Source organism: Rhinolophus ferrumequinum, chromosome 27 (assembly GCF_004115265.2).
Source record: "Rhinolophus ferrumequinum isolate MPI-CBG mRhiFer1 chromosome 27, mRhiFer1_v1.p, whole genome shotgun sequence".
Lineage (NCBI taxonomy): Eukaryota > Metazoa > Chordata > Mammalia > Chiroptera > Rhinolophidae > Rhinolophus > Rhinolophus ferrumequinum.
The window spans coordinates 8412164-8435660 of NC_046310.1; the positions used below are offsets into that span (position 1 = coordinate 8412164).

General features: G+C 37.1%; 1 protein-coding gene across 15 annotated transcripts in view; it reads right to left on the reverse strand.

The window, feature by feature from the left end:
- Nucleotides 1-137: 137 nt before the first annotated feature.
- Nucleotides 138-23497, reverse strand: part of ESRRG (estrogen related receptor gamma) — a 549261-nt gene continuing 525901 nt past the window's right edge. For all 15 annotated transcript variants that reach the window (XM_033099785.1, XM_033099783.1, XM_033099793.1 and 12 more), the window contains 2 exons: nt 16379-16648; nt 138-3981 (listed from right to left, as the gene is read on the reverse strand). In XM_033099785.1, coding sequence (XP_032955676.1) covers nt 3737-3981; nt 16379-16648 — 515 coding nt within the window. In that variant the 3' untranslated portion in view covers nt 138-3736. The remainder of the gene's footprint in view (nt 3982-16378; nt 16649-23497) is intronic.

Below are 23497 nucleotides of genomic sequence, written 5' to 3' on the forward strand. Positions count from 1 at the left end.
CTTATTTAAACTCCCACTTTATTTTTAGGGAACAGGTACTCAGAGATACTCTTTCAGCGGAAGCAACCAAGGGCAGTGGTGATTGATTTGGTTCTTTTCGTGGGGAAAATAAAGCAACACAATACAAAAGAACGATCAAAAGTGGAAGCTTGTTTAATATTGCTCTACCATCATCCTGAAAGGCATAATAATTTGAGTTACACATCTGAACTGATTGGAGTTACAGAATCATATCTCCTTTTTGCATTTAACAATATATACAATATAAAATAAATACATTTACACAAATGGACATTGGCTGGAGCACACAGTATGGTACACATCACAAAAATATACAATTGATTGCTTTACAGATGTGAAGCCCATCTACAGCTATAGACATGGTTTTATTATTATTATTATTCTTTTTACTACTGTCTATAATGCAACTCCTGGATTATTATAAGCAGTTTAAATTTTTTTGTCCTTTTACGATCTTTGCACATAAGACTGCCATAAAATGTTTTCCTAGGCAGGTAAACAGAGACGCTTAAATAATTAAAATACAATCACCAACACCCATTTTCTCTTCTATAAGAAAAATAGCAGTTTTAAATTTTTTATATCTTTTATGTTATCATTTAAATGCAAAATAGTGGAATAAATACAACAATCTGATCTGATTGAAACACAAGTGTAACTGCAGGTAGTCACACAATCATATTGCTTTAAATAACAAACCGAAAAGAAGCAAAATAAAAATTAAAATCATGTGGCTAAAACATACACCTTTGTAACTTTTCAAAACTTCACATTAAGTAAATGGTCTTGCTTGAAAGTTGAAACAACTTACCTCAAGTGAGGTTTAAAGGTAAGCATTTACCCTAAAGCTCGTACAGTTCTTTTAGGTCTCCACTTAATTGTGTTTCCTATTTATGCGATACTTGTTTTACTTAAACTGAAAGCTAAAAATTGTACTTCCTTCTCTTCACATATCTCCAGCTCCTGTTTTTAGTTGGTTGGCTCTTCCTTCTGAAGCCCAAGTACTTTAATGTGATACAGTAAAAACAACACATATGTTGTATATATTTTATTTATATATAGTGTGGTTGAACAGTAGCAACTTAAACCCTGCACAGACTTCCTGGAAAATAATCTTTTGAAACACTTACATATATAAATAATCTTATAGAATCAGCACCTTTTTTTCCCAGGAGTTGGATTTTCTGTTGTTATTTTTAAAGGGATGTGCCAATTTCTGAACTCCTATCACAGCTATAAATTTCAAGTTATTGACCATCTGAATGAATTGCTAATGATGATTTATCTAGAATCACACTACAGTCACTTCTCTACAGAGAAACCACAATCTACGATATAGTCCCATATAGCTAATGATAGATACACAGTATTCCTAGCATGAGGTTGATGTAACATCAACCCAAGATATTTTGTTTAAAGCACACAAAGTAGCAATAGTTTTGGAAACGTGTCCGCACCAAAAAGTTTTGCAACAACACAGAGCGAGTTAATAACAACATCTGAGAGATGACTGAGTGAAAGCCATATATACAGCATTTAAAAATTAGACTTATCTATATTCTTGAAATATTCAAAGTTTTATTTCTAAGCTATACATTGGTATTCTATAATAAACCATTAAAGAAATGATTCCTTGTTTTGAAAATATTATGATGATTTTGATGTGTATCTGTTCATAATGAATACTTGTTTGGAGTTTTGATCTCTTAATTATTATTAGGAAGAACCTTATTACTGGTAAGGAATAGAATATACTACTGTAGTCTCCTGAGCAATTGTACATCCAATATTGTCTCTAATTCTACCCTGTGTCTAAAGCACACACCACAAGAATCCAAACACCACAAGAAGAACAAGACAACAGTCTCCGAATGCAACATAAAATTCCGAAAAGCACAGCAAACATGAAACATTGAAAAGCTGAACTACATTTCTTTTGTTTGTTAGGATTACAATTTTAATTACATCTGTGTACATAGAATAAGACTGTTCACATAGTACAGGGAGCAGCTACTAACACTGGTCCGTTGGTATAGCATTTGATGGAGGTTACTGTTTATTGGTTATTCAGCGACTCTAGATTTCGGGGGCATCTAATTGATTTCTTCATTAGATTACACCTCTTAACAGTCTGGAACCTGACTGACTTTCTTGCTGTGACAATACTGGTTGAAAAGCAGATATATTGGCTTAGCGCTTGGTAAAAATTGCAGATTAATTTAAACAAACATCCCTAAATGAATAAACTCATATAGATAGGCTTTAGAATTTGGTCAGGCGTCTGTTGTCTTTGATGATTTGTTGTTGTTGTTGTTGTTGTTGTTGTTCAAATTCTGGCATTTGTCTTATTGCCTTTTAAATGAATACTGGCTCACAGCTCCTTGGGGACAAGGTCTGTAACTTTGCAAACAGGCAGTAACTCGTTCCTAACCACCGCGGCAGCTAGAAATCATATGGCAACTGTACCTCCCAGGTAGAGGTGACTCCTGAAATTCTACGGATCTGGATTCCATGTGCAGTGCTTACATGTGTGACTACCCAGAGTCACTGCAGGTGTAATCGAATCCTTTGTGCCGGTGAGCATTTAGGTAAACTGGAGCTCACGGTAAGAAACTGATGCTTGGGACCAGACTGGCACACAACATAAATTGCATCCGTGATAATATGCACCTTCCCTTCAACTATTGCTTAAGTTTAATTCCCATATTAATAAATGGCTGAGAAGTGGTAAAGCTGGTACAAAAAAATCTCCATTTGTAAGAAGAAACAAAACATTTTTAAAAATCTTCCTTCAGGATTCATTTGTCCTTCATTAGTGTTCATAAGTGTTCAAAGCCAGCACAAAATCGCAGTATTCTTATTCCTCTTAAGTATTGCATGAATGAATAAAGCTTAAACTATTCCCTGAAAAAGTTACATAGTAGCTAAACTAACAAATACCTGGAAGACTTGAAAAAACAATTAAGGAATCAGATGGCTATAACTGATCTAGATGGAAAAGCAATGATAAAAAGCAGCCGATGCAACGTGTTCTTAAGTTGTGTAATTAGGGGCTGCTCCCATGAAATCTAATACTGCTTTCAGTCAATTCGTCTACGGCGCACTGGACTTTAGGTACAGTGGTTCTGTCTCTTTGATTCCTTAATCACTGGGGACATTATGGTTCACAAGTTCACTGGCATCCATATTATGGATTTCCATCCTTTGGCAGGGCTGGCTTCCTATGCTCTTCCATTAGAGACCTCTTTTAAAAGTTCAGCAGCAGAAGGAAGGAAGAAAAAATTTTTCTTACAACTAGAGCTATTTAAACTTTAGAAGAAAGGGGAAGGATGAGACGAAAGGGAGGAGAGGAGGAGAAGGGAGGGACGGAGGGAGGGAGGGAGGGAGGAAGGGAAGGAAGAGAAGGAAATGAGAAAGAGAGGAAACCAGTAATCCAGGAAGCCAAAAAATGTGAGATAGGAGGAGTAAGGGAGGAGGGCGGAAAAAAGAGGAAGAGAAATGAGAAAAGGAGAAGGATGCGATCCGGTGGAAAGAAATTCATCAGGAAGATATGGAGAACTCTGAAAGCTGCGTTAAATTCTTGCTGCTCAATCATCAGTGCAGTCTTGGTTGATTTTTGATGGTGTTAACTAAACTCTAAGATTCTTCGACATCACCCTTGGGTTTCGTTTCCCTTTTTCGGCGTGCAGGATAGGAAGGCCCAGGAAGCTCTTAGTCAGACCTTGGCCTCCAGCATTTCCAAAAAAAGTTTGTGCATGGGGACTTTGCCTTCTAGTTTGATGTTGTAGAAATGCTGCACAGCCTTGGTGGATGTCTGCCTCAGGAGGGGCAGTGTCATCAGCATCTTGCCAGCCCTGCGAGGGTCTTCCATGTGCTGGCCAGCTTCGTAATCCTGCAGGGCCTCGTGCAAGACATCCTGAAGTTTCTGGACGGCTTCCACATCTTCTATGTGCATGGAGTCTGTACGACAAGGCAACAAACAGAAACAGTAGTATTAGCGGTCATAAAAACCAGTGCACTGGAGAGTCACGAAAGTTCCATAGTGTCCTTGAACTTCTCTAACGCTGAGCTGTGATTGGCTCAGAGTCTCACCTGTCCAAACTCTATTTTTTTTTTTTTTCGGTCTAAATTTATCTACAGTAGACAATTTGCAAGGCTGAATTAGAACACGGGTATTACGATAAAAGATCCATTATGTAAAATGTGTGTTGTTTTTGGGGGTGTTTTAGGGTTTTTTTCCCCCCTACTAATAAGGAGCAAGAGAAGACTTTCTTTTAACAGATTACAATCTTGGTTGTTTTATTCATCACCTCAGTCATGTATTTATTCATTCATTCAACAATCATGGAAGGCCATCTACTAAAAGTCATTGCTCTAAGTGCTCTGGAGGTAAAGTTGTCTAAAATTCTGATCTGACCCTCAAAAAGCTCGTATTGCCCACAAGGATGGAATAAAATTGATGACCAAGATTTTCAGAACTCTTAAATTTTAAATAAATACACCAAACCGAACAGTGTTCAGTTGTAGACTACCCAGAAACCACCATAAATTGCATATCCTTTTAGAATGTTTAGTGTACTATTATTCATGCTTCCTTAAAAGATCCTTAACAGAGCCTGCCTCTCTACTGAAGTACAAAGGAAGCCTTTAGATTAATGAGTTCTGAACTATTTCTCACATTTGTGAAGGTGAACTTTGCCCTTCGGTGACTAATTTAAAAATCGAGTTTGATCAAGCAAGGAAAGGGTTAACAGGGTTGCCACAATTATTCTTGTGAGAAATGTGAGATTGGGGGGGGGGGGATTAAAGTTACCACTCGAGCCCTAAAACAGACACTTAATTATATACAAGTTTGAATCATTTAGCACGTTTTATTGATTCTGATGACAGTTTATCTGTTAATTACACATAATGTGGTCTTTGGGGGAATTGCGCATGTTTAATAATTCTACTTCTCTGAGAACGCAGAGCTCCAAGATATATGCAGTTGGCCTCCTCTTTCATGTAATGCAAATATCAGTGCACATGCACAAAAAGAGAGACGAAATGAAATTTAAAATACAGTGGCTAAACATACGACCAAAAAAAAAAATGATGGCAATGTCATTAAAAGATTGACTTCCGATTTATAAGCGCTAACATCTTTTTTTTTTTTAATTCTTTTGTATTTTGTGTATTCTTGTTTTTCCTTTTGCATCATCATTGGGAATCATTTCACCACATCACTGGTGCAGTGACCACCATTTACAGTAGGTCGTTCATGACATAATTCTTAGAAAGAATTTTGAATAATCTGGACTATGGGTGTTTATCAGTGTTTCCTGCGCAAGGTGTGATTCCTACCCGGAGGAGCCCAAAGAAGGAATGCTTCCAGGTTGAAATGTCTGTAGTGGGGCCCCGGAGTGAATGAAACTCAACACATTCCCCCAACACACACCCTTTCCTTTCCCTGTGGATTGTTTCTTTCTAGGCTTCTCTCCAACCTGGTTCCTGGATGGATGGCAATCCCATCCGCTTCCTGTGTGCCTTGTCTTTAAAACAAGCTCACGCAATTGCCAAAGTCATCTAAGGGTTGGTAATGTTAATGACCAAAAAGCAGTCACGGAGGCGACAACAACGTCCTTTGGTGTGTTTTGCTCTCTATTTTTGCACTTATACACTGTCTGAGGGGGAAACAGCAGGCACAGACACACCGTAACAGTGTGTGTGCAGGGACACAGAAGATTGACCTTGTACATTAAGGGGACTGAGATGAGATGGAGTCACCCAACCTGTCCTGGGACTGAAAAGTAGCACTCAGAAGAAAAACAGAGGGCAATACATGGACGGGAAACATAGGAATCACATTCTTCACAGACAAAACAAGTATTTCCCAAGCAAACCAAAAAAAGAAAAACCATCATAAATATACGATGTATGAAGTACCTGTTTCAGGTGACATGTCTAATCAGCACTTTATAAACACTGCCTCATTTCATCTCCCAGCAGCCCTGAAAATTACATGGCACTGGTAGTAAGGGTCAGAATTAGGCTTAAACTCAGGTTTCTTTGAATCATAAACATGCTTCCAGAATTTAACACCGACATGACATTTCCTTTAAAAAGAATCCTTTTCCTTTAAAAAGAATCCTTTAAAAAGAGTTGAAATTGTCCTCTGAGATCATCTCGTTTAACCTTCCATCTTCATCGGAAATCTTCTCGACAACATTTCTAATGAAGACATTCCATTTGACAAGGAACAGAACTAATTATTAGAAACATCTTCCTATTTTCCCAAATCGGTCTCCAATTTTCATCCTTTGGTCCTGGATCTAACTACTGGAACAATGCAGGGTAGATTTCCTTCCTCTACATGGCAGATCGTTTGCTTGAAGACAGCTTTAGTCACCTCAGCCCCCACCCCAAGTTTTGCCTTCCCCACTACTCTTGCCCAGCAGGAGATATATTATAGGATGTCACAGGAAATGAGGCGAGAACAAATAGCAAAGTGATACGCTCACAAACAGCAATTAAGACTTCAAACTATTCTTTAAAGGCTGTGATTTAGCTTGTGAGATTTAAAAATGATTTAATCAAATTACTATGATAATTTAACTTCCCATTTACAGAAAAGATTCTAACTCATTTTAGCTTTCCCCATTCTCAGATCTGCTAATACTTTAAATGCAAACTCACTAAATCTGAACTATTTAATTAGACCATGATTCAGCTGGCAGACTTCTGAAGAAAATATTAATCTCCATTAGAGAGCCTAGTTCAAGTTCTGATTCTATGGCTTTAACCTCTGTTTTACTCTTTTGGCTAAACTTACACATTTATGCCAAGCTTGATAGAACTGGCATTAAGTGATACAATCATTTATCTCTGGTTGTTGTTGATGATCTTTTTAACTTTATATTTTAGAGGAAATAATTCCAGTATTTGCGCTAATGGGAACCAACTAAACTTAATGCAAATCATAGGTGTATGAACTAACTAGATGGGGTAAGGCTATACTTTTAAAATTCTGGGTAAGCTGTTAAAAATCAAAAAACAAAACAAAACAAAAAAGATGCCTGGGCCCAAGCCCAGACCTATTAAATCAGAAAATTGGGCCTGGATCAGGATATAAGTTTGTTTTGTTTTGTTTTTAATTGAGGTAACTTAAAGCCATGGTTGAGAACTATTGAACTAGACAATAAAATAAACATGCTATTTTAAGATAATCAAGATTTCAAAAGATAACCAGAGTTCAAATTATGCATACATTATCACCCATTTATTAAGTTTTAACACCTAATAATAAATTAGTACCCATCTGTTAATTTCCAATATTTTACTCTGTTTAGTGGGATCATAAAGGAATGTGTGTAGTTCAGATCATTGACTTTGGGAAGATAAAGATAAATATCCTTGTACTGAGAGCTGCAAAATTCAGTGAGACTTAACAGCCATTGCAAAAGAGGCTTTTCTGTTTCACATCTTACCTGGAGTAAAACACTGCCCTTCTCAGAGTAAACATATTAATTATTGCGGGCATAGGCGGAGCTCCTCGAAAATGCCCAAGTTCCATTTGGGAATGGTGTTGAGGACTCACTTTTGGCAATCGTTTCTCAATGGTGCTAAACCTCATTTTGAGGGTGAGATCAAATATTATAAATAAAGTATATTCGGAGTCATAACATAATCCCACATTTAGAATAACCTTTTCTGTGGAACACAGGCACTGATTTTCTTTAGTGTTTGCAAGCTGCCTACATGAAGAAGGGTAGGAAGGGTGGAACCAATGGGACTCTCCAGTTACTAAAAGAATGAAACACAATATGATGGAAAAAGACAGAGAAGTAAGCAAATTCTCTAAAAGGGAATTGTGTCTCAAAATTATTATATGCAGTATACGCGTATAAGGAGTCCAACAGAGCAGTCCTTGGGGTTGCAAGGAGCTGGGATACTGGTGAACTGCCATGAAACAGAAGCTCATGATCAATGTGGGTAGGTGGCCCTGCATGTTTAAAAAATTGTGCCAGTCATGAAGTTTAGATTCAGAATAGGTAGACTGGATTCTAGGAAGATGGCAGTGGTGGCAGGAAAATAATCTGTCTAAATTTGAATGTAAAAATCAAGAACAGATAGATGGCAAAACAAAAAAACCCACTGATTACACTTACACAAAAAACAGGTGACATGGTATCCCCAAGACACATATATACACAGTATCAGGATTATTATGTGTTTGTGTTCCTACTACCTCCGTCCACTGAAGAGGCCTAGGAAGAATGGCCAACCCAGGACTGCAGTAATGAGTAAGGAAAAGACTAGCACCCAGGTTGCAATTAGATTCCAGGCACTGGCCAGGAAATGTTTAAGATGAGTATAGAACACCCTGCCAAGGTAGAAGAAAGGCATTATCTAAACTATAAGTCATTCAGAAACATTTCAGAAGGTAACCTGAAGACTGACCCAACATGGGGCAAACACTAAAGAAAATCAATACCTGTGACCCAAAGTAACTGCCTCCAAATGGGACAATTTCCCAGGGTCAAAAAGTATTATAATTGCAATTGATTGAAATCCATTGAATATGTTTAAATACATGTGTTTATAATTACATTAAAAAAAAAAGAGAGGGCACCAATTCTTTATCTTGAAAACTGGTGAAGAAACAGGAAGAATCAAGCATTTAACCTACTTTTGCTATACAAATTGTATCACTGTAGAACAAATAAGGACGAGTGAAAGCATCACTTTATATAAGTATACCAGCTATTGAGTGAAAGAAGAAATAATGGAATTACAAATCACCATTTTTGCAACCCCCAGTGATGAGTGGATTTAGGTTATGAGTGGCAACGGCCTCCATCATCACAAAAAGAGACCACCAGACATTACGTGTCTCCCAGGGCATACACACCACCTGCAGGTACCATAGGGATTGCACCCAAGTGTGATTCAGTCTCTGGACCCAGATGCCAATTTGCACAAAATGCAAAGGGCAGAGAAGCATGGCAAACTGCACCTAGTGCATGCAATCTGCAAAGTACACACTGACATCTTCGACATATCAGTTGTAAGAAAATAACAATGAAAAAGGAAATTTTAAAGGAGACTTAAAATTGCATCAGAAAAAAAAATAATGGACAAGACTAATCTGTCATGTCTGGGGATATACATTTAGAAATAAAACCATTATGAAAGATAAGGGAGTCATGACTCTAAAAGTCAGGACAGGACAGTGGTTACTTTGGTGGGAAGGGCTGGAGACACAGATTAAGATACACGGAGGGGTTCCTAGGATACCTCACCAAGTTTCATTCTTCATCTTGCTTACATATTCATTGTGGTGGGCTGGAAAATGGGCCCTCCGTGAAATCAAAAGTGTCTTAAGATGGAGGCAAAGGAAAAAAAAGGCAATGTCACCTCAGGAGCAACATGCCACACTGCTAATTTTGAAGATGGAGGAAGGTGCCATGAGTCAAGGAATGCAAGGGACCCTGCTCTAGAAACTGGGAAAGGCAAGGAACCACCCCCAAGGACCTCCACAGGGGCGGCGACCCTGCTGACACCTGGTCTTCAACCCACGGAGACTGATTATGCACATCCAAGCTCCAGAAATGGAACAGAATAAATATGTGTCGTTTAAAGCCACCAAGTTGTGGTAACTTTGTAGAGCAGCCATAGGAAATGTATTTAAGTTATACATTTTATGTGTGTGTTTTATTTCACATCAAAATAGAGATAGAGAGGAGACAGAAGGAGATAGAGAGGGAGTGAGGAACTTCTGATGGAATGGTCCCTTCTAGAAAGTAGCGAGTCAAGGAGAATCCCCATCCCGACTGTAGAAACACTTGGCAAAAATACCAAGGTGTTCACATGTCAAGTAGGGAGTTGTACCAAAGATCTGTTAGGTCTTTTCCAATCTAGAGAAGGTATAATTCTAATATTAAAAACAGTAATAATTCTGATTTTGTGCTTAACCATAGTGAAAAAAACAGAACTTCTGAGTTTACAGCTTTCCATTAAGACACACTTACCGTGTTTCCCCGAAAATAAGACCCTAGCTGGACTATCGGCTTTAATGCGTCTTTTGTAGCAAAAATTAATATAAGATCCGGTCTTATAGTAAAATAAGACCCGGTCAAGACCAGGTATTATATTATATTTTATATTATATTATATTATATTATATTATATTATATTATATTATATTATATTATACCCGGTCTTATATAAGACCCAGTCTTATAGTAAAATAAGATGGGTCTTACATTAATTTTTGCTCCAAAAGATGCATTAGAGCTCATTATCTGGCTAGGTCTTATTTTCGGGGAAACACAGTATTTTGGGGGAAAGTTGTTTTCCTTATTTCTTGCTCCGGCTATCAAGCCAGCCTTCTACGTATACATTTATACCAGCCACACAAATCACTCTTCTGCAGGATTTACATAAAATGTTGAACCACAGAAAAACCTTGTGGCCTGTATTTTCTTTCCTCCAGGCTTCCCTTACGAATCCAAATTATTGTTAGCATTGTTATGTTTCCCTTGCATAATGGGATTTCCCGGCTAGGTCTTTTCAATTTCCCTACAAGTACTCAAGGCCTTCTCTCTCCCTCCAGTATGTTACACTCTCCTAGGCGCTTTCTAACTCCCTTTATTAGAAGTGATACAGACAATTATACTCAATAAGTGAATGATGATACCAATTTGAGTGGTAACTATGTCAACCTGCCACAACATCAGAAATGATTTGTACCACGCTGATGACCTTTTGGAACCGCATGTTCATTACCTTAAGACCTGTAAATGAAAATGTTACCTCCTTAGAAGTAATGCAGTTGCTAAGTAGTTTATACGCTATTAACCAGGTTGGAAGTACAGATAATACTCGAAGTAAATCTTTCCTATACTATGCTCCATGCTAAGTAACATTGAAGAACCAGCCTTTCTTTTTACATACAAATTTGAACTATCATAATTTGTAGAAAATATAAGGGTTGCATTAAATTAAAAAAAAACAACCCTAATATATAAATTAAATAAAATGAAAATTATCCAAACAGGGCAGATTTGAGCAAAAACCAAAGAAAAACAGACTAGGAGATGAAAAGTCAAAATGTCGATTTCTTATTTACCACGTGATAGTATTAATTACAGTTTGGTCTGGGTAAAAGTTAAGCATAAATATCCACCCGACACAAAAGACCTACCCATATTTATTTCTTAAAATACACTATAATAAATATCTTGTCTGCAATTATTTTTGTCATTTCCCTGGATGGTGGTCTACTGCAATAATTTCAAGAAGATAGCAAGATAAAGGAAGTGGACACAAAATTCAAAATTGAATTAAAAATACCAGTTGAGGTTGGCAGATGTGAAATTGCAATGACTAAATTCTTCTGCACTGACACTTGCAAAGACATAGAATAGAATTATTTGTGGAACAGAAATAGCTTATTGATAACAAGGGACAGAAGGTCCAACCCTCTGCCTCAAAGGAGCCACATATCTTTATCAGCTCACTTAGTTACCTGTAAAATGGCATCGGACACATGTATCTCACAGACATGTTTTGGAAATCAAATGAGATTCCCAAGAGAAGGCAAAAAAAAAAAAAAAAAAAAGCTGCCAGGAAGAGTCTAAAACAAGAATACTCTCTTGACCAATAGCTACAACAATTACCAGAATATTGAATCAGCCAATTTAGCCAAAATCTCAGTAAAACTGTTTGAGGGTCCCCTTTAGTAGCTACTAAAGAACTGAAAGGTTTTTTTCACTTTCACACCCGGTGTTCAGATCTGTGAAGATGTTAATATTTCTACACTACAGATTTATCACAAATACACACCCCACACAAAATATATGACCCTGGGGGATGAGGGTGAGGGGGATCAAATGTACGGTGATGGAAGGGGAGCTGACTCTGGGTGGTGAACACACAATGTGATTTATGGATGATGTGATACAGAATTGCACAACTGAAATCTATGTAATTCTACTAACAATTGTCACCCCAATAAATTAAAAAAAAAATATATATGACCCACTTACCACCCTCACTTAAAAGTAACTGGTGTAAACATTTTAGGCCAGTTAGGAAAGATTAGACATTGTTTAATTTACCAGCCTCATTTTACAGACAAGAAAAAAGTTATATGACTAAACCATGCATTCTCAAACGAGATAAAATTTAGAATTGAAGAGCAGAAGAAAAATCTCTCTTCTTAGATAAAATTTATATATATACATATATATATGTATATATATGGATATATACATATATATATGTCTATACATTGAGATATAGAGAAATATAGTATATTTGTGATATTAATATTTCATTGCGGAAACCATGTTTAAAGAGACTATCTTTAAAGGTATAATGAAAAGAGATTGAGAAACACTAATCCAAACCTTTATGAAAGTCCAAATATTCTGATTAAATGTGCCCCCCAGTCTCCTACAACAGTCATAAACTTTCTATCCTTGAAATTACTCCACAATTCTGAACGTACACCATTGGTCCTCAAGAACAAAATACCGTCCTGAGGTGGTTATAATTACTTAGGAATTAAAATTGATGACCTGAATATTACTTGTAGCTTTATATCAATAGATGCTATTATTCTAGAACAACTGTGTGGAAGTAAAATCTTAAACTGCTTTAATCTTCCACTATATAAAAATGAGTATATTACCTTGGGGCCAGTGATAATAGCCTCAAACAAATTCTTAGACATAAGAATCAATAGGACCAATCGAGAGAATAGAATTGCATGATATAATCTTACCCCAAATGCTTGTAGTCATATTTCATTGTATTTTCCAATGAAAGCATAAAATTAATTACAGACTCATAGAATTCCCCATATGGAAAAAATTCTAGGGATCCGTCTAGCCTCTTGATGTGCACATGAGAAAACTGGAGCCTAACAATTACAATGTTTAAAACGGTGATTTTTCCCTTTTAAATTAGATCCCACCGAGGTGTACCAGAGATGCAGTCATTGCTCAACAGATTGTTGGCACTCAGAAATAAGAAAACATGTAGTTTAGTGAGTTTTCTTACCTTCAAAAAGAACTGGAGCTATGATTTAGGGTTCCACATATTTGAATGTAAGAATTACAGTATTAGTGCATGAATTAATACTGTAATATATATATATATATATATATTATGTGTATATATATAGATAGATAAATATAAACAAACAAATATAAACATAAACACACACACACGGGTGCCAAAAAATTGTATACAAGTGGACACTTTAGTCAACGTTGCTCAAGCAGTAGTTCGCCATAATCACAAATGGCGCTGATGGTAACCACTTTGAACACCTCTTGTAATTGCAGAAGTCAATTGTAAGTTGTATCCATCTTTGTTATTGGTATATATTGAGAATTACAATGTTAATAGTATTTTTTTCCTTTCTTAAATTGTGTATACATTTTTTTGTCTCTCTCCATATATATATATATATATATATATATATATATATGTATGTGTGTGTGTGTGTATATATATATATATATATATACACACACACACACATACATACATACATCATATAACTGGAAATAGGGACTACACTTCCACTGGTGCTCTGGAATTACAAATATTCCTGAATTCATAAATGACAGAAACATAGCAACAAAAAATATGACAGCCATTATCAGGAAGCCAATTCCCTGTTTCCCAAGCATAAGCACAACATTTATAATTGGATTTTTTTTCAGATGTTTAAAATAAGCTGAAATTTAGATTAATGAGACAATGGTTGTTCACACCTAAACTATTCAGGGAATGCTAAGAGACCCATAAATAATATTAAAATAATTGTTCGTTTTTGTTTGTTTGTTTTTTGCACAAAAAGTCACTTACTGTTGACCTGAAATTTGTAAATACTAAAAGAAGATCTATGAGCTTTTTAGGGTGTCTGAAAATTATTAAAGCATTTTCATATTGATGTATTTATGAGCAGTTTAAGAATCATTGGATTTAAGCAAGCTCGAATCTTACAACTTTATCACTGTCCTCCAAATCATGGTAAAAAAAAAAAAAAACCAGAATGAAATGGCATTATACTGACGGTATCAAATTAAATGACTTTCTGAGTCATTTATCCCAAACTAAAATGGTGGGGCTCACAGGTCGGGTGGACAAAAGGAAAGCCATATTTATACAATATAGAAAACACAACTTAGACATTTTAAAGGTCCTTATTGTACTTAATCATTTCTCCTTTATTATGGACTCTGACTCAATTAATTTCTCTTGGTATTCAGAGACTAAAAGACTGTTAAAATAACTTGCAGAAAATTTTTGTTACATGGAGAAATTTATGAGAAAAAGTAATACTAGATACTATGGTACAGGAAAACAGGGAGGGCTTGTTAATTATTTGTGGCTTTAAACAAAAAAAATTAACTAGTTCTTTAAATACTCTCTATTCACCAGTGACTGCTCTAAAGTAGGTCACTTGCTCCTCCTAACAGAAGAGTACATGGGATATTTATCAAAGATTTGATATCAAATATTTATCAAAATATTAATGATTATACTTCCAAACAGCAGAGATAGAAATGCTGCTATTAATTAATTCAAGCACTCTAAATTATAACCCGTAGCCATAAAGTATGCCTGTAACATCTACAATTACAAAATTTTAGCAATTTTGATGATAAAATTTTGCCTTGCTCAGCATTCACGATTGGTTAATAATAATAAATAAAAAAAGCAATCGGAAACATAGAAGATATGAAACATGCTTGCTGTACTTTATAAATAATTAACCGAGTAAATGTTTTAAATGTGAATTACTGTATGATTACCAACTACAAATTCTTCCCCAAATCTTTCATCTAATTATGAGAGACGGTGTAATGCAAAGTCTGGGCAAGCTAATAAATTCTCAGAAAAGTTCGATCCCATCTCCCACTTTGGTATTTTAGAGAGCAGGACGAGGGGTACGTGAGGGTTTGTAACAACAATGCCCTTTGCCATAAGGAGTCATATTTTTACAGTTTCACAGGGGAGGAGGAGAAGAGAAGTAAATGGAGGCATAAGGAAGACGGGTAATTTCACACAATTAAAAGTGTGAAATGCTAAACTCCATTAAAAAGACAAATAAGGAAAGTACAACTTCATTGTTGAAAACAATTTCCCTCCTATCAGTCCAAGGATTCATGCATCAATATTGTAGATGAACTGTTAATTACAAAATCAATTAAAAATTATTTCTAAAAACAGTCACGCATCCCCGGCTCTCATGGGGGCAATTTGGGCAGAAGGTCTCATCTCACTAGGACTGCGCCAAATCACAAAGTCGTCATCCACAACTAAGCAAAAGCAATCTGGTTTTTCATTTTTCAGGGCGGCTGAGCCCAGCCTGAGATTCATCGTCACATATGGCCCCAGAAAACAAACTGTCAATACCTTGAATGCTGCAGAATTTGAACAAATAGCCGTCCGCCCATTCAAGCCGCTCATTGCATCCCATTTAACAGATTTTATTGACAGTTTCCTTCTTGTAATTAAAGGGAAAACTACTGGCCGGCAACCAAGATAAAGTTCAAAGATAGGGTCAAAACAAAAGCAGATGGAGAGGCATGGTGTAACTGTCAATGCCACCTACCATCAGAGCGTGTTATTGACACGCAGGTATCTAACGATCGACACGTCAGTCATTAAGGAGGGATCTATCCGGAACTTTATGCAAATGCAGAAACGGACTTAAGACCACAATAAAGCATTCGGAGAGGCACAAGGGGAAAAACAACAAAGCGCCAACGATTTTTACTTATCAGAGGTTGCTCCCTATTTTACTACGTTTCAGTTCCAATGTAAAGGCTGTTTATTCCCATGATTCTTAAGCCTGACTGCATGGATAATACCTTGGAGGGAAACACTCTCTTAGCAGAATCTGACTTCTAGAGAGTGCCAGAAGGTAAGAAAACAGAGTACTCTTTGATAACCAGAATTAAAAACAGCACTCACCATCGCTTTCCAATTGCCAAATTTACGTTTTTGAGGGGAAAAATGGTTTATGTGCATTTGTAATTCATTCTTGTTTTCACTTGTGCGCACAAGACAATGGAGGTGATTTTGTCCCAAGAGTGTCCCTTTACATTACAAATTAGTAAATGCATTAGGTGGTAAAAGGTCCACAGCTTCCAATAGGCAAATATCATAGAAAGAATTCCCTTTAAATTGATTTTTCTTATTTCTCACTTTTCACTAGAAAGCTATAATGACTCTAACTTTGCTGATCCGTACAGAATTTACAACTAGGTCTAGCAAATCTCTGAAGAAGTTAAGGGAAAGGGTGAAAGTGACATAGTAAAAAATGTAACAGCAACCATGTCAATATGCCAACCTGAATTAGCAAGAGCGATCGCTTTGAGGGTGACAAATTCTTCTTTCTCCAGCTTCATGCTTTTGTATTTCTTTACCAGCTGCAGGATAGCATTATTTAGGTCAAGAAGGCCTGCTAGTTTGGACTGGTCTTCATCCATTATATAATCGTCTGCATAGACAAGTTCATCCTCAAAGGAAAGGGATCGGTATACGACACCCAGGATCAAAATTTCCATCCACGCACTCTGCAGGAGGCTCATCTGGTCGGCCAGGGACAGTGTGGAGAAGCCTGCATGGGAAGATGGGCAGATCGAGTTACTCTACAGTCATCATTTCATAATGCAACATTAGCCTTCTACGGGGCTTGGCCTTTGCGTGTGTGCCCCAAATTATGCTGAGCTGCGTGCGAAGAGATGCTCGTAAGTGTTCCCCTGATCACTCTGCAAGTAGCAAAGCAAAAGCCACAAGCCAGCTTCCACTTGGTGCTGTTACCTCTGGATTTCCTAGACACAGATGAAGGGAATGTAATAAAGAAATAGTTTGGTTTCTTTCGCTTGAGAAGAAAATGCCACATACATTTCCGGCTGAAGTCTTAACGACTGTCTTACAGGAAGTCAGATTTACAACCTCATCTTTAAAAACTACTATTCATAAACAACATAAAAGTTTTTAAAAAGAAAAACAAATACAAGAAAACAAATAATTCAGGTCAGAGAGTAGAGTGGAATTTGGAAACATTTCTCTATAATAAAGCACCATGAGTGATGAGTATGCTTCCACCCAAAACAGCCTTCCTGATTGGCTATTTGTCCCCACTGATATTTAACATGAATTCCTTTCTAAAGCGGTATTGGTGTAAAAGAGAGTGGAATACTTACCATCCAAGCCTTCTCCTCAAGTAGAAAAGCAAGTTTGTTCTTGGGATTAAGAACCAGTTATTTAAAAAGTTGAATATGGAGGCAGTGGGGTTTGGTGGGTAAGATAGAAGCAGGGCTGGACCCTGAATTTAAATTTTGGCTTCACTGAGCTACTTAGTGGCTGTTTCACTTTGAGCAAGACAATTTACTTGTACCTTAACTTTGGTTTTTGAAAAAAAAAAAATCCAACAAAACACGTATTTGTAATATGCATTCAATGAGTGCAGCTATATTGTATATTATTTTTATCTCAAATATCTGGATGACTGCTTCAATTGTTTACTAAAAATCTGGTCTGCACTCACACATACAGGCTTACAGTCCCTTCTGAGCATGGAAAAACATATGCAAAATTATGTGTGTGTGTGTGTGTGTGTGTGTGTGTGTGTATGTGTGTATGTGTATATATGTGTATATATATGTACATATATATGTGTATATATATGTACATATATATGTGTATATATATATATTACATATATATATATATATATATGTAAGAAAATGTAGTTCAGTGAAGTAGTACAATAAACATACTTAGGAATAAAATATATATGTTTATAGCTTAGAGGGACCAGATCTAAATTCTAAAAGAAATTTAAGGAACAAGGTCTTAGGAAATATACCTGATAATCAACCACATACTTTTTCCAAGAGTCCTAAAAGACAAATGTTTCTTAGAATCTCGCTTTCATTTCCGAGGTTATCCCCAGGAATTCCAAGGGTGAACAACCACTCCTATGGTCTTTAGGACAATGAGAACCACGATTTAAGCTACTGCCACCAGTAATTCTATAGAAGGAGGAAACTGTTAATAATGCAACTTATAAGAGCTATTTGCACTCCCCTTCGAAGCCCCATCACCCAAATTGTTAAATATCCACTGCCGCCTAACCTTCTTAGGCTCTTGCTGTGGTCACTGCTGTCATTTTTATTCATATCAAATTGTTCATATCGCGTGTGATATTAGAAACTACAGCACAATAAGGAAAAGGAGATTTCCTGGCCTGTTCGTGAAAACTAGTAGTTTGCCACTTGGCACCATTAACTAGAAGTGTTAATAAAATCATCAAGAGGGATTAGTGGAGCTGTTCTGAAGAGGGTCTTCAAGCATCTGTAAAAAGCATTTATTTCATTGCCTTTCAAGCTGCAGACATTACTTGGCAGAACTTCTTTTGGACTGGCTGCGTAATACCTTTCTTTTTCCTTTTTTCCATTTGTTTTTTTTTCATCGCAATATGGGCTTACATTAATAACTCTCCTCTTAGAATTAGATATAACAATTGGTAACATTTTAAACAGGGATTCAGAAGAGAAAAACAATGATTTGGTCCCAGTAGGTTTGGCAACATTTGCCTTCAATTTTCAGAATGTTATACTCACAACCAACAAACAACAAGCAATATTGTCCTTTTCCTACCCCGTCCCCGCCAACCCCCAAGAAAAAAGATGCAATGCACAGCCAAATATCAAATTCAGGAAAAGGGACAAAGGAGGAATTTCTCTTGTAAATGAAATAGACAAAATAATAATAATAATAATAAAGGATCATCTAGGAAGTGATGAGCAAAAAGACATTTTCAATTCACCTTAGTTTTCCTCTCCCTTTGCATGCTCCCAGCAGCAGTTTTTCTGCAGTGGCAGATGGACAGGGCCTGCAGCCCCGTCCTGTGACAGCCCTATTCTCCCTCCCAGACACTGCTGTTAGTAAATAGATTTACACATTCTCCAATCTCCACACATCTTTCTGCCGAATAATTAAAAGCAGGATGATTAGTTTATTGAGTGGAAGGAGGAACTTTTTTATTGAGGTCCATCCACGATTTTATCAGGGCCAGCACTTTTACGGTTGTCAGGAAGGTGCAGGCATCCAATTTTTCTTATCTGCCTGATTAATACAAACGCTGTTTCAGGACGCATTAATTAACAGATACAAATCTGCGTTCTCATGGAAGGATCAATACGGAGAAGAAAAGAGGCATCAATGTGAATTTAGTGCTGATGATGGAGAAGACACGCTATTGACGTTTACGTGCACGGAAACTTTAAAGTTGCATCGGGGCCCTTTTGTCCCTGCGATTTACAAATGAACAATTTTTCACCCATAACAACGTCTCACACATTTCTTTCGGAGGTTGAATTCCGCAAAATAAAATAAAACACAATTGCATTGTTTAGGTGGATCCTGCGATTTGTTTCAGCTAGATAGGTGTACGGATCCTTCCTGTAAACCTAACTTTTTCACTTTTTCCTTTCACTTCTTAATGAAATAAAAAGAAGGCAAAAGGTAAAGAAAGGGTTTTTTTTTTTTTTTTTTTTTTTGATCGGGGAGGATGGGAAGATGGATATAACACAGAAGGTTTGACAAGTTTGCTTGCCTCCTATCTTCTAGTCTATTTTAGCTGATTAAAGGTGGTGTAATTTTGCAAAATGATACGAAAAGCAACAATCCACAGCTTTAAACAACATAAATAAAAGTCTTGACTTTTATCTCTTCTCAGTCTGGAAATAGCTGAATCTCAACGGGTTAACCGTTTCCTACCCCACTTCTCTGCAAGCTAGAAACTGGCACAAAGAGCTCTCCCTCCCAAATGCCAAGGGAACAGCCTTGTTATGAGATGTGCTCCCCTGGACACTAAGGAGGCTGAATATGTAAGAGATTATATTTTAATTCCACAGAGTTCTTTCCACACTTTAGGAGTGCTAGCTATATTTTATATACATAAAGACACATGGGGAAAATACTATTTTCCTCAGTAGACCTGAGCAAAGTATAAAAATCTAAATGACCAAAGATCTAAATGAAAATGCATGTTTGAAATAAACTCAGCCTAAGGAATTTTCCAAGAACACTATTGCTTTATTGGCACACACGTTGTAGCCGCATGATAATTACTTGTTTGTGCTTGAACCGGCATTTAATGGTGTTTTATAGCTATCGGGCTACAAGTTAGAGGTCCTCGTCATCTATAACATTTAGCTATCTTTGGAGAGAAGCCTCCTTCCCAAGTGAAATAAAATATGCTTTGCAGTTGTGTCGCTTGAACTTCATGTTTTGTACATCGCAGGACCTTAATCTTTGGTGTGTGACAGGTTATAGTTTGAAACGCTCAGCCGTATTACAGCTTTTTAAAATACACTGATACCACGGCACATTTTTTTCTTCCCTAGCTACAGCCCATTCCACGCATATCGCTGACAACTCTGATCTCCCCTCATCTCCGTCCTGGAGTCAGTGCCATTTAATGTATCGTGGGCATTTTGCTAGCAGACTAACTCTCTAGCTTGACCCGCAGTTAAATAGCATGTTTACCTGCAGTACAGTGCGCTCCAAATAAACCAGATGACAGTTGGGAGTAACATCATTTGAAAGGACTGAAAAGCTTCTCAAGAGGTGGGTACCCCTTAAGTCATAGGCTTGAAGTAAGTATGCTTTGTGCCAAGCCTCTTGCCTCTGTCTACTGGCACCGTGGGAGGATGACGGTGGTGCCATGGGCATCGCTGAGTACTTTTTCTGCCCCCTTAGCCTGGCAAACTGATGCACTTTGCAGTCAACTTACAAAAAAGGGTAAGCATTTGAAAGTGTGAAGGGCAAAAAATATCTGACGGTTAGTCTTCAAAAATACACTTTCATTTCAGAAAGCATACATGTTTATTTCCCAAACTGAGTGTTGACAGAAATAGGCTACCGTGCAGGCATTTTGGGTTTAACCCCTGCCAGGCATTTTCTTCTCGGCTGCTTCTCTGAAACAGAGCAAGCATTTGAAATCTTCTGGGTGTCTGTTAATATCAGTTAATCATGGCATTGATTCTCCTGCTCACTGTTTTTTAACTGTCGTTTCTCTGTTCCACAAAAAAAAAAAATGGACACGTTTCAACAAATAGCATATCATGCTAGAATTGTAATTATGCCATAATGACTCAGTGAGGTCACAAACGGAGTCCATTGAGGGGTGCTGACTGAGCTAAGTGACATGCTTTCTCCCCCATGCAGATACACCTGATGTTTACAGGAACTAGGCGGAGAAAGAGGAACGGCACGAAGACTTGGTCCTAACTACCAATAGATGCACAGATATGTAACCCTTCTTAGAGAGAAGATTACTCTTTAAGCCACATGTTCTTTTTATGTGTGAGCAGACATATCATATGTTCTATGATCCACAAAACACAGCTCAGGGGCTTGTAGTGTGGGGGGTGTGTGTGTGTGGGTGTACTCTACGAAGACCTTTTTTTTCTCCCCCTTTTTTTTTTTTTTTAATTATAGAGATGGTCTTCATGGACTAGATCTCAGTAGAGGCCAGAGTTAAACAGATACAAATGATCAAGTGCCAAGGTGAGAGCTGGAATATCTACCTGGTACTGCTCGGCACATTCTATTTAAAAATCTTCTTTATAAGGAATAATAAGTATTATCTTTCTGTTATCTTGGGACTTAAGCATTAGATATACCTACAATGCTACTCTTTGAATTCTTTTAGACTGACCAAAATCCAGATTTCAATCATTTAGATTCAGTCACAATAGGTTTGGGTGAAATGTAAGAATATGTAAGGAAATGTAAGAATAACTGACAGAAATGGGGTAGCTCCCTTTCTTGCTAATTTAATAATATGTTTCACAATTTGTGGATTCCATAAGAAGTCTGTTTCTTTAGTTCTGTTTTTATACTTTAAGCAGGGTTCACAGAGATTTTATGGAACCATTATTTTTACATAGTAGTTTCACAGGACACATGTGAAAATGTGAAAGAACTCAGATTCAAAATGTACTTAATATCTATGTGGAGGAACTGACCACCACTGACAAAATTTAGCAAATGATTTGGGTGGTGGTTATAAGTTAAAGGGGGGGCGCTAAAACAGTAAAGGTAATGTCTACCATTCCAGGACAGAATTGTCACTATTAACTGAGTTTACAAGTGCAGCTGGCAGATGAGTTTACAGTTTGCCTACTCATGGGCACAGAAATTGAAAACACGGCCCATGGCACTGGTGAAATGCTTTCTTTAGCAATTGTTCCTGTCTCCCAGTCCAGCTTGCTAGAAAAATTAAGAATATAACAGCAGCTAAAAAAAGGTATTCTCAAGTGACAACACAGGAAAGCCTCAAAATGATGACAAGAGGTTTTTTTGTTTGTTTGTTTCTGTGAGTGGGCTGTTTTTAACTGCCAAACTGCTTTGAAAAAAAGGATTGGATATAGAGCAGTTGAATGCAAAATAAAAATGCAGAGAATATCTACATGGAGTGTGCAGTTCCTCTCTGCAAATCCCACTTACCTACCCCGTCTGAATGACTACAGAGGATCTGAAATAATCCCCTTAGCTTTTCCCAAACTGCTTCTTACTTGACCTCAACTTAACTTCTTCTGTCCTTTTATCTAAGCCAAGAAGAAAGGACAATTGTTGCAAGGCATGGAGGCAAGCGTGGGCCGAGCTGCTTTAAAGGAGGGAAACCTAATGGTGTTTTTATGTTTTTTTTCCTACAACCGTCATTTTGTACCAGTTGAAAACAAGAAAGTTCTGCCTGGAAAGCGCTCCTTTTTGATGTGACTAAAATTTGTCTGACTGTCAAGAAAAAGGGAAGGCTTGCCATATAATATAGGACTCTAAAAAATATCTTATAAAAGGGCATTTGCAGTCTTGCTTTGGGATTAGATGGACGCTGAGTAGGGAGAGGCATTGTTTTGAAGCCATATTTCTGATTTGAAAGAAAAAGAGCCTGTGTGGGAGTCTGACATGCTCTACCCAATCACTGGTAGGACTGGGTCAAGAAATGCCCTAGGGTGTCACAGGACAATAGTCCTGACCAGTAGTCCAAAGAACACCAGGTCAGCCTGGACATCTGATATACAGGCACTACCGTGTTTTCCCGAAAATAAGACGTAGCCGGACCATCTTATTTTATTATTAGAGCCGGACTAGCTCTAATACATCTTTTGGAGCAAAAATTAATATAAGACCCGGTCTTATTTCACTATAATATAAGAGCGGGTCTTTAATATAATATAATATAATAATATAATATAATATAATATAATATAATATAATATAATATAATATAATACCGGGTCTTACATTAATTTTTGCTCCAAAAGACACATTAGAGCTGATGGTCCGGCTGGGTCTTATTTTCGGGGAAACAGGGTATCCTCGTCAGGAAATCCCCAAGAACTCTGCATCAGATTTGGTCTAACATTTGATTTAAAAATCAAGACTCCAA